General features: G+C 39.4%; 1 protein-coding gene across 1 annotated transcript in view; it reads left to right on the top strand.

Moving 5' to 3' along the window:
* The window catches only part of MYO1E (myosin IE), a 138854-nt gene extending 131613 nt beyond the window's left edge, over nt 1-7241 (top strand). The window contains exons 27-28 of the mRNA XM_075208080.1: nt 3301-3470; nt 6450-7241. Of these exons, the coding sequence (XP_075064181.1) occupies nt 3301-3470; nt 6450-6526 (247 nt within the window). The 3' untranslated portion in view covers nt 6527-7241. The remainder of the gene's footprint in view (nt 1-3300; nt 3471-6449) is intronic.
* The last annotated feature ends 5724 nt before the right edge of the window (nt 7242-12965 follow it).

Genomic DNA, 12965 nt, shown 5'->3' with positions numbered 1-12965 from the left:
TTTATGGAAAGTATCAAAGTTATCCACAATATGACACGTTGCTAAACTTTGGTTTGGTTTCAGAACAATATATATAGTACAATGTAGCAGTAAAATTTGTTGTAAAACTATATTTAGCTATCTATACAGCAGCCAAAGTTAATATAATCATGTGAAACATGCTTTTGGTTGTAGGGCAAGGTGGCCCATACTTGTGGACAGGAAATTAAATTCAGATAAAGTTCAAAATAACACAAAATTGTATTTTGCCATGTTTTTTTCAAATGAACAGCATTTCCACCATTTGTATGACTTTACATTATTGTATGTATGTCCTCTTACTAAATACATAGCTTATCTATCTTCTTTCCTTCTATACTTTCAACGTTGTTTATTGTTACTGACCCTGGATACAACACAGGTTTATTGTGCTCTCTGCATTGGATACCTTTGTATCAAGAGACCAACATTTAGCCATATGCCAGGTCTCTCCTGGACTATCTGGGACATGTGGCAGCTATGTGACTATGTGTGACTGAGGTTACTTTGTAGAGCTATATGAACAGCATGTAGCTGCAAACCAGGTATCCGGAACCAGGAGCTGCTGAATGCAGAGCCTGAACTGTTTGATGCAAGGTCATAATCACCCAGGACACAGATAAAGGCTTATGTAACGCTGTCACTGGCAATAAGTACATGACAGATGAGAGCTTATAAAGTACGGCCCTCCAATCAGCACTGGGAGGATGACACACCTGAAATGCATAGCAGATCTGAGTAACAAGCAGAATACAAAGCAGATGAAAACTATTGTACATTGTATTTCCATTTGTGACCAGTGTCCTCTGGTACTAAATCACAATGAGTGGGCCTCATTTTCTCACTCCAACAAGGTGAACCAGAATCCTGGGTGTTTTCATTAAAACCTCATGATCATGCATTACAGACAGTGAAGGCGTTAGTTTCTGCATTTTTGATCCTGTATGTTGACCGAGAGAGGAGATGCTCTGCAAAATCTTTATCACGTGCTCTAAGACAAACCAATCATCCCGCTGAAGTATACTGTTGGAATCTATAAAGAAAGCTTTTCCTTCTGCACCAGTTTTTTGCCCTTCTTTGTTGAGGTAGATGACTCGAATGTGAGAGCTGGGGCAATTATCTAAGAAAAGCCATCTGTATTCATTCTTCTCTAAAAACAAAAAACCAATGTCATCTGCTGAGCATAATCACAAGGAGAGAGCTTTTAGCAGTAAAATGGATTCTGGAAGAATGGCAGTACTGGTTGGAGAGTGTAAATCAGAGTGACCATTCTCATTGATCATAAAAACCTGGAATACATAACTTCTGCTAAGACTCCTAGACAAGCTTGATGAGCCATCATATTTATTAGATTTAATTTTGTGATTACATACCGGCCAGGGTCCAAAAATATCAAAGCTGGCACACTCTAAGAACATGCCTTCCCATGAGACCGTTCCTGATAACAATCCTATTCTTTCATCCATAGTAGCGCTGCTTACACTGACTCCTGACCTGTCTGAGTCTTTGAGGTAGAACCAAGTCATGATTTCACTTGAGACTCATGAGAACCTCTTGCTTGTCCCTGATTGACAGGACTTGTTGTCGAAAACAGAGTTCCATGATCATACACTATCTGGACACCCTGGTATTGGGAAGATGACAGCTTGCTGGCACCCCTGGCAATAAGACCTTTGTGACTTTGTATATTATTACACTGCTGAGAAGTTAGCCCCCTTATTTGTCCAGCATTTCCTGAGGCTCCATGGCATCCCTGACAATGGTGTACAATTCACAGCTCCCTTTTGGAAAGTCTTCTATAACTGCTCAGAATAGATCTCTATTTCTCATCTGCATATCATTCACAGACGAATAGGTAGACAGAGAGATTTAATCAGACCATAAAGCAATATTTAGGTGCTAGATCTTCTTTTACAGGATGATTGAGCAAAGCATCTACCAAGAGTTGAATTTGCTTATAATAACTCTTCACATTCTGCCTGTGGAACTTCACCTTTCTACTGCATTAGGAGGTTCATTCTAAGGACAATTGCTTGTCTACTTCTGATCAAGCATATTCTTCTGAGCATTTGCTACATGTTACAGTGGTGTCCCTAGAGTTGATTTTCGGGATTTATATGCACAGTTGGCAACTTGCTACCTTTTTGCCAAGACGCACAATTTAAAGTAGGCCTATCGACAGAATGTCCTAGAGCTGAATGCCGACTGTACCCCCAGCATATAGGCCCTCCTTGCTGCTCTCTAATATCCTTAGACCTAGAAGTACTTAGAAGAGGGTGCTGGCGGTAGGCATAGAAGAAAACTGCCCAGTGCAACCTAAAAGTTTTCAGTTTAGTGATTTACATATTTCGTATATCATGGGTAAAAGGTAAAATTGTTCTTTTACAGTTATTGCTCTGCATTTCCTGTATTTTAAATACAAAAGGGAAACCTCCATAGAGACCTACTTCTGGTCATAAGTAGACAGGGGAAGTCTGGTATTAAACTTCAGTTCATAGGTATCTATCTAATCCTGGACTGTACCTGCGTTTTGTTATATGGTGGTTTGGGTGTTTGCTCACAAAATAAAATAAATAAATAAATATATATATATATATATATATATTCAGGCAGATTTGGTGTATATTAAATTAAGACAGCAAGCATGGCCAGAAGCAGGTTAAGATTTTATTTCCTTTCTATTTCCTACTGCATAAAACTGACCTGCAGAGCTCTCAACTGATATATAGTAGAAATTAAATATTTATTTGGCTCTCTTAAAGCTGCATTATCACCTAAGTGGCAGAACATTATTTTGTTCAGAGGAATTGGGGGTGCAGGAGGACTAATCACAAGTTACAATCTCTGTAATTGCAGCTTTTGATTGGCCTTCCCATTCTGATTCAACTTTAATGTGAAATATATTAGAAATGTTAGTGCTGAATAATTCCCATGTATGTATGTATTTCATACAGATCATATTGCACACTAACTGAATTAATGGTAAATGTTAGTATGTAAATAATAAATTATTCATATACAAAATAAAAATAAATTAAATATTTATATGCAGAGTGTTGCTCGGGCCTGTGCATAGGGAGAAATTGTAATTTTCTAAATGTCCTTGTCTGATGCCTGTAAAACAGCGCCATCTACTGGTCAGCCATTTATCAAGTATAAAAATATCCAGCATGAATATAAGCAAGTGTGTGAAGCATATTTATCTGGCATTAGTTAGTTGCTCTCACAATGAATGTATGTTTTATCATTGAAGATGTCATTGTTGTCTTTTTTATTTTACAGTGCACGTCGACAGACAACAAACCGACCTCCTCCAGGTGGAGGAAGGCCTAAACCTCAGCCAAAACCCAAACCCCATGTGCCGCAGTGCAAGGCCTTGTATGCATATGATGCACAGGACACAGATGAGCTTAGTTTTAATGCTAATGACATCATAGACATTATCAAAGAAGGTAATAATTATCTCAGCACAAACTGCATACAATCACACGCCATCTTCTACAAAACCATTGTGAGCCCACTGTATAAATTGCTGTGTTCAGAAGTTCTCTCTTCCTGTACTACGGGCTCTCATCATTTAATTCTGCTTAATTAAACGCTACGGGCCTGAGTCATTAAGGAGAGCAAAGCAAAAAAAAAAGGAGTAACTTTGCACCTTGGCAAACACCATGTTGCATTGGAGAGGAAGGTAAATGTGGGGACAGATTTATAGTTGGGGTAAGGCATGGCCTAGTTCAGCTTAAAATTTCAGTGTAAAAATAAAGCTATCAAGTATTTGTGTGCTACATGAAAAAACAGCCAGTGTTTTCCTTAAATGCAAGATAATAAACTTATTTGCAACCGTTGTATTGTAACATGGTTTTTCCAGGATCAAATTTACTCCTTTTTTTTGCCTTGCTTTACTTAATGACTCAGGATATGTTAATATATTGAAAGTATTTATTCAGTGTGTCAGGGAGAACAGTGCTATAGTGACTTGGCCAGCACAATGGTTAGCATGGCTGCTTCACAGTGCAGGGGTCACAAGTTTGATTCCGACCAGGGTTATATATGTGTGGAGTCTGTATGTTCTCTCTGTATTTGCATCTGTTTCCTCTGAGTGCTCCTGTTTACTTCCACAGACCAAAAACATACTGACAGGTTAATTGGCTTCTGACTAAAATAAACCTGTGTTTGTGTGTGTGTGTGGAGATGCGGAGTCTTTTGTAGGGAATTTACATTGTAAACTGCAATGGGGCAGGGACTGATGTGAATGGTAAAATAGTCTCTGCACAGTGTTGGCGCTACATAAATAAACATTAATAAATAAGAATAAAGAGGTTTATCTACCAGCATTTGTTATGGTGGGCTACTAAATGTTATTAACTACATCAACAGGACATTGAGTATAAATAGTGTTAGTAGTAAATGCTAAAGTCGCATTACCCTGTCAAACCACATCTCTACGCTTTCTATATGCTGTCATGACGCTTAGCATTTGTTGTCCCTGATGTATACCTAGCGTGTATGCTAGTGTATGCAGAGCTGAATGCATCGTCAGAGCATGTACATATAAATCTGTCTTTTCATGCATGTCTGCTAAGGTTCATAAGGCCCTATGTCTGTGAAAAAGCCATGTAGACAATGGCATTATGTATGGAACATGCTGGAATAAATTATTAATTTAGGATTTATTAATTCAGTATAGCGCAAGTAAGCACAAGCTGTAAATACGACAATGGCTTTTCCACTAGATTTGGGATATTGATCATTATAATTGGTTTTTTTCCAACCTGTTAAATAAAAAGATGTCAATATGACCCTTTCAAATACTGTATGTGGATATTGAGCCTTCCAATCTACATAAGAGAATGGAAGTATAATTCAGTACAATCAATGTTGCTGATTTACATCATTACAACATTTTGTAAAGTAAAATATGTACTTGTCTAGCACTAGCTAAATGCTTTATTTATACCATGGCTTTGAACATGTTTCATACATTAAACCCAAATTATGCTACTTTTCATGAGCATATGATAGTTATTATATAAATATCCTCTCTTTAAAAAAAGAAATTGGAAACATCTTGTCAAACTTGACTGATACATTTCCACACATTAATCACTGTTGTATGGAAATGGATTTTTATTTTTTTTTTAACTCAAAAAGTTTTTTATTTAATATTAAAAGAAGAAAGTATACAGAAACAATCGGAGTTCAAATGACCGTAAAATGCATCAGGTATCAAAAAGACATACACAAAAAAACAAAGTGACAGAGACAAGAGTACATGTATGCAGAGGGGGGATTCAAATAAAGTAACAACCTTTCTTCTGTTCCTTCTCTTACCTTTTCTATTGGCTACTTTCTTCTCTTTTTTTTTCTCTTCTTCGTTCTTGCCGACTACTCTCGGTGCCGCTCCTTACTGAACGTCGGGTGTGATGATGTCACGCCCTACATTCAGTGCACACGGAGCAGGGAGGAAGCGTACCGATGCAGAGGACAGGTGAGTATTTTTTTAAAGGACCTGCTCCCCCCACCAACGAAGAGCGTGGACAGTCTGTAGTCACCGGTTCGCCGAACGGAGCCTAAAATTAGGTATCTGTTCTGGCGAACCGGTGAGAACCAGATGAATCCCACCACTGCATGTATGGAAACTTTTTAAATCTCACAAGGAAGTGGTCATTCCAGTTACTGTACTCTAAGAAATACACGTGACACAGTTGTTGCCTGGTAGGAAATTGTTATTTAAAGGGCCTAAGAAGGTGTAAAATGTGTCCCTGAGTGTTTGTGAGCCAGTGGTTTTCTCATATGTGTCTGGGCTGCATTTGTAACGTGCACTTGATGTGTATAGCAAATTTCTTTTATTTTGCACTACTACACCTATATCAGTGATGGAGTGGTCAGATGTGCAGAGGAGAGAGGTTTGCCCAAGTCAAAACATTTTTTTGTAAACAAATAAACCCCCAAAATTACCTTCACATCCACACATACCCTCAGACTTACACTTGCAAACAAAATGCTGCACATGCCTTCAGATCCCACATGGTACTACAAAGCTCCCTTCAGAATTCTTCACATTCCTCAATTCCTGAGAGGCCCCTCCTGCCCCCACATAGCCGTCACTACTAATTAAATAACAAACACTAATTAACAAGTAATGGGCACTAATTAACAACCACAAGTTAATGCCACCCTGCCCAAAAAAGAGCATTGTTTGTCAGGATCAGGAATCCGTCTTTCCTGTAGAGGAAGGAGAAAGATCATGTGTCTCCTCCTACAGTCACTGGAACACCATACCTAAAGAAGATTGTAGCTATAATGCTCTAAAGGTCTGTAAAAACTCTACTCCAAATCCCAAGAATTCTGGATAAAAGATCTTATATTTGTATATGGATTTACATGTGTTTTATCAGAAACCTAATGCACAACTTTCTTATCTTTTGCAGATGGCTCAGGATGGTGGACTGGCCGACTACGAGGCAAACAAGGACTCTTCCCTAACAATTATGTCACCAAGATCTAGGATTGATAGTTCAACTGAGACTAGACTTTTTCTATCCTTCTCTATTTACCGCCTTCCAGTAACTTGTCACATGGGGAAAAGGGCCATGCATTTACTTGAGAAGCCCAAACCAAATTACACCTCAGTGACTGCTGCACGCTGCAGAAATAGGGACACCAAAGCACTGAACTGGAAGCTATTTATTACGTTTAATCCTATTTTTGGACTATTTGCTGCCTGTTGGACCATGATGCATTGCTGAGCAGTGTGTTGCAAGCCTTTCCAGTAGCATGAGGGTTAAACAGAGTGAAGGGTTTGTGATAGCAAGTGCCTTTTTTTTGTTTACTGATGTTAAGTTATAAGAAGTTGAGTTCTATGCACAGTTCCTCTCTCCATGTGCATGTGGATGAAGGAAACGGTTTCATATGCTGCTATCACCTCACTGACCAGTGGAGGAAATGTAATACTTATTGAAGTGGGATACAGTAAGAATGTATGTGCTAATTATGAATATCTGACCAACTCCACAAGGCACTGCATATTGAAAAAGATGTATGCGCTGCACAGTTGTATACTCATATATTGGAATATGGCTGGTCCATGTTAATGTCTTTGTATAGAATGATGTTACCTGTCATAAGGAGCATCTCATTCTTGTAGGCTGTAAATTTATAAAGCAATTTACATATACTGTACACACACACATATATATATATATATATATATATATATATATATATATATATATATATATATATATATATATATATATATATATATATTTATTGTGTGTTGTGTGTATATTTTAAAAACATGTATGGATGTATACCATAGTACTCAAATGTATCTATGGCAATTTTAGGGCTATTATATCAGGTACTTACAAAATATGCACTTAGGGCCATGTTTTTAATGCTTTCTAGCCTTTGCTGTTGCTTATACGATGGAAATTCCTTAGGTATTGCAAATTTCCTGAATGCCAGTTAACATAAGCCAGCCCAATCAAAGCAGATTTGCTTTCTGCTCCATATATTAGGCTATTTAATAAACATAATTTTCTTTTTACCCACCAGTTGTTCTATGTGTTTTCTGAATAGATTTTGGTGTTCACGCACAAAGAAACTTATTACCACATTACTCCTCTATAATCACAATGTGTAGACAAACTAGCTCTAGGACTAACCATTCCCACCTTCCCCATCAACCTTTAACATTATTATTTCCCCTTTACTTATAAATGGTTTCCTCTGTACCTGTAAATCAAACTACCTATGTGGTCCCACAAATAAGCCCAATAACAATCCAATTGAAATCGATCAGAACATTAACGAGTAGTCGAAGATGGCTATTATCAGCTTGTGTAAGTTGTCCTCCTCTAACCGCAGTAACAATCCACAGTTTGTGTAATTCAGAGTCATAATAGTTTATATACATGGTGAAAAATCAACAAGGTGCAGCACAAAATCGGCTTTTGTCTGATGTGTGCAATGATTTGCACAAATGTGCCTATATTTCCACCAAAGTGCATTGGGTTTGTGGAGCAGAGGAGTAGTAGAAGTTTGTACAAGAGGAGTTGGTCAGAGTGAAGTGTTTTTTTGATAAATACAAGTAGGTGCACTGGTCTTTTGAACAGCAATGCACAAATGAGATTTGATATGCTGGAGCAATAGCATTTAAATAAGATAAAGTTGGTTCATCTCATCATCTCACCCTACAACCTGTCCCCTTGACCCTATTCCCTTCCAACTTCTCCGCTCCCTCTCTTTCACTGCATGCCCACCTCTAACTCACCTCTTCAACTCCACTGGCACATTTCCAACCTCCTTTAAACCTGCGCTCATCTCACCAATTATAAACAAACCATCCAGCCTCTTTTTCAAACTATTGCCCAATTTTCTCTCCTCCCCTTTGCCTCCAAACTACTCGAGTAATCAGTGTACAAACACCTGTCTCACTTTCTCTCCTCTCATTTCATTCTTGACTCTCTGCAATCAGGTTTCTGCTACCAACATGCCACTGAAACTACTCTCACAAGTGATCTACTTACTGCAAAGTCTAAGAAATTTCTCCATACTCCTTCTCCTGGACCTCTCTGCTGCTTTTGACACTGTTGATCACCACCTTCTCCTACACAGCCTGCACTCCATTGGCCTTTGTGACACAGTTCTTTCCTGGTTCACTTCCTACCTATGGCACTTCATCCCCTCCACTCCCACTGTCTGTTGGGGTCCCACAAGGCTCTGTTCTTGGCCCTTTACTTTTTTCATTGTACACCTCTTCTCTTGGGGTACTATTTCGCTCACCCAGTCTCCAATACCAGCTCTACGCTGATGACACCCAAATCTATACTTCTTCTCCTGACCTTTCTTCTTCTGTACAATCTCGTGTAACCAACTGTCTTTCTGCTATCTCCACATGGATGTTCCAATGCTACCTAAAGCTCAACATGTCCAAAACAGAGCTTGTTATCTTCCCTCCTGCCACAGTCACCACCTGCCCTCAAATCTCCCTCAATGACAATAACACCCCAATTTCCTCACTTTACCAAGCCCGCTGCCTTGGTATCACACTTGACTTTGCCCTCTGCTTTATTATTCACATGTAGACTCTCCAAGTCCTGTTGACTCCACCTTAAAAACATTGCCAGAATATGCCCTTTTTTTACCCAACATGCTACCAAAGCTCTTATCCATTTTCTCATCATCTCCCCGACAATTGCAACCTCCTGCTATCTGGCATTCCTGACACCCATATATACACACTTCAGCAGCATTTAGGGTGGATTGATCTTCCTCTCTCACAGCTCCACATCTGCTGCACCACTTTGCAAATCCATACACTGGCTCTCTGTCCTCCAGATTCAAATTCAAATTACTCATCCTTACCGACAAAGCCCTCAACACTCCCCCTGCTCACATTTCAAATCTCATATCAAAATACTTTCCCTCCCGCTCTCTTAGATCTATTTCTGACCTGTGTATTGCAGGGGCGGGCTGGACCGGGGGGCAGGGGGGCATCGGCCCCCCGGGCCGGTCAGTCTGACGGCTTTTCGGGCCGGCCGCCCACCCCCGGAGATACTATATTTTCCAAATATTATCGGCGGCCGCATCACAATATACGTGATACGGCCGCGTCAGCGCACAGACGGCCGCATCACGTGACACGCGATGCGGCCGCGTCATCAATGACGCGGCTGCATCGCGTGTCATGTGATGCGGCCGCCTGTCTGCCCCCCGGTTTGAACATTGCCAGCCCGCGCCTGGTGCCTTGTCTCTGGTAACCACCTCTCACTCCCGCCTACAAGACTTCTCCTGTCCTGCTCCCCACTTATGGAATTCCCTTCCACACTCAGACTTTCCCACAACCTTCAAATCTTTAGATGCTCTTTGAAAACCTACCTCTTGTTTTAGAGGTGACCTTGTCTCTGATAACACTATTCACACTAATGCACCCTCACAACTGTCCTAATCTCCACTCTGAGCCACATTTTCTCCTCTTCCTTCAGCTGTGCCCTCTTCCATTTAGAATGTAAGCTCTCTAATGAGCAGGGTCCTTAACGTTTGCTTTCATGTCTGCGTTTATTTTGTCTACCTTGTATGTCCCTGTTTTATGTATGTACTGTTTTCCATACTGTACGGTGCTGCGGAGCACTGTGGCGCCTTACATATCTACAATAATAATAATAAATAATAAAGGAGTAGAAAGGGTTCATTTTAGTTTCATTCCTTGCTCAGAGGCGTGCACGGCAATTTTCACCCAGCAGCAAAGTTTGCATTTTGCAGCAGCTCAGAGATAGCCATCTAAGTATATACAATGAAAAAACCTGATTTGAAAGTTTTTTTTCTGCAGGAAATTCCTCTGAAATGTCTTCACTGTCATCTTTATCAATAGTGTTATTATATTTATCCCACTCATGGAGGCAACATCTGGAAACCAGGAGAGAAGATTCCACTAATTAAAGAATTGCTTAGGCCTTGTAAGCCATAAATACTACTTCCAACGGCATGGTAATATTTTATGGGAAGGGGACCAACAGGCATATAGCAGCTGACCTGTTGACAATAATAATCTGTAAGGTCACCAGCAAGTTGAAGGGTGTAATAGCGAATTGAGGGCAAAGAGGAGCCCCAAGCACTCAATACCATTAAATACAGAAGTTGGAATCCAAGCAAAAGAATTATGGAGAAAATGTAACAATTTAGATGGCATCTTCATGTTAAATATATTTAAGCCTCAGCATAGAGAGCGGCCCAAAAAAAAAATATTAAAAGGGAATGAAGTGTTCTTTGAAGAACAATAATACAAGCCACATTATAGGAAATGTCCAAAAATATAACCATACCCAAATATTTAAATGTAGAGACGAAACATTTTTAAAATAAATGTACATTGTCCATTCCAAGTCTAAATTTTGTAATAAAAAGATTTATTTTTTTACATATTAAGTTACAGCAATAATAAGGTTCACAGCATATAAATTGCATACAACCTGTTCTTTCTTTTTTTCCTGGCAGACAGAGAGAAAACCAGCTCTGATTACAAGCCAATTTATAACTTTTTAACAATAGTGGGTATATAAAAAATGAAGTCATCACGGAGGTCACATGAGCAGTTACAAAGCAGTGGATGAATCGCCAACACGGATCTACATTCTAGTAAATATCCATCAGCCATTTTAAAGGTTAAACAGTCTACATCATTAATATATTAGTGCAGATCAGGTTACACTCTTCGAATTGTATTACTTGTATAAATCTGACTTTAACAACATAAAAAAGAGAAGATGTGACTGGGGGCCCCTATTAGTGCTGCACAGCACCTACAAGTGATACGGTTCATGGCAATGAGTAACTGTAACCATTGGAATTCATTATTGGCACCCAGTCCCTCCTAACCTATCCTAATGACCTCTTGTAAGAAACGTATTTGCAGGCTTTAACTGTGCTAAAAAGGCATTTGATGTAGTAATAATTGTTTGTTTGCAAAGTTATAAAATCCCAAATATTCAGTGAAAGCTTTATAGCTCCAGTTCAGGGCTATATAATAAAACAGTGCTCATTGTTGTACTGGCTCAACCTTTTTGGGTTTAACTTTCACACTACATCCCTTCCTCTATGTACCGCCATCACTCTGCCTTTAGTATATGACATAGGGGTGCTCGGTCACCCACTGCAGCTTTCTGATCCTTCAATGCAGACGCCAGCTTTACTTGTGGTCGTATGTAAGTTCTCTAACTAAAGACTACAGTAAGGGTCAAAAGTTTTGAGAATGACGCAAATGGTTTTTTTTCACAAAGTCTGCTGCCTCAGTTTTTATGATGGCAATTTTCATATACTTCAGAATATCATGAAGAGTGAAATTAATTACAATTCATCTGATCAAAGTCCCTCTTTGCCATGACAATGAACTTTATCCCAAAAGCATCATTTCCACTGCATTTTGGCCGTGCCACAAAAGGACCATCTGATATCAGGTCAGTGATTCTCTCGTTAACACAGGTGAGAGTGTTGACTAGGACAATGCTGGAGATCACTCTGTCATGCTAATTGAGTTAGAATAACAGACTGAATGCTTTAAAAGGAGGGTGGTGCTTGAAATCATTGTTCTTCCTCTGTTAACCATGGTTACCTGCAAGGAAACACGTGCAGTCATCATTGCTTTGTGTTCTTAGGCTGTTAAAGCCCTTTTTGTGCAGTCATAAATAAAGAATGGTACCAAAACACCCTCCAAGATCAAATTCTCCCAATGATCCAAGAACAGTTTGGTGATGAACAATACCTTTTCCAGCATGATGGAGCACCTTGCCATAAGGCAAAAGTGATAACTAAGTGGCTCTGGGATCAAAACAATGACATTTTGGGTCAATGGCCAGGAAACTCCCTAGACCTTAATCCCATTGAGAAATTGTCAGAATTTGTGGGTTTTTGTTTGTCCACCCGCCTCTTCAGGATTGACCACAAACTCCAAGCATTGATTAGGCAAGGATGGGCAGCCATCAGTCAGTATGTGGCCCAGAAGTTGATTGACAGCTTGCCAGGGCGAATTGCAGAGGTCTTTAAAAAGAAGGGTCAACACTGCAAATATTGACTCTTTGCATAAACTTAATGTAATTGTCAATAAAAGTCTTTGACACTAATGAAATTCTTGTAATTTTACTTCAGTGTACCATAGCAACATCTGTCAAAAAAGTCTAAAAACACTGAAGATGCAATCTTTGTGAAAACCAATACTTGTGTCATTCTCAAAACTTTTGGCCATGACTGTAGACTGTACATTCTCTACCTATTCATTGCCTTGATAATTTATAGGTTCTATAGCTAACTGGTTTCATCAAACCTGCTAACAAAGATGCTGCAAAGGCCAAATCCATTTCTGAATCTTCCTAAAGGCAGATGCAGAACTATAGACCTCTTCCTTGGCAAGTAGCTGCAGCAATTTCAAGGATGTTTTGGAGCTAAAC

The sequence above is a fragment of the Mixophyes fleayi genome, chromosome 4 (assembly GCF_038048845.1).
Source record: "Mixophyes fleayi isolate aMixFle1 chromosome 4, aMixFle1.hap1, whole genome shotgun sequence".
Lineage (NCBI taxonomy): Eukaryota > Metazoa > Chordata > Amphibia > Anura > Limnodynastidae > Mixophyes > Mixophyes fleayi.
This window is presented reverse-complemented; position numbering and strand designations above follow the sequence as displayed.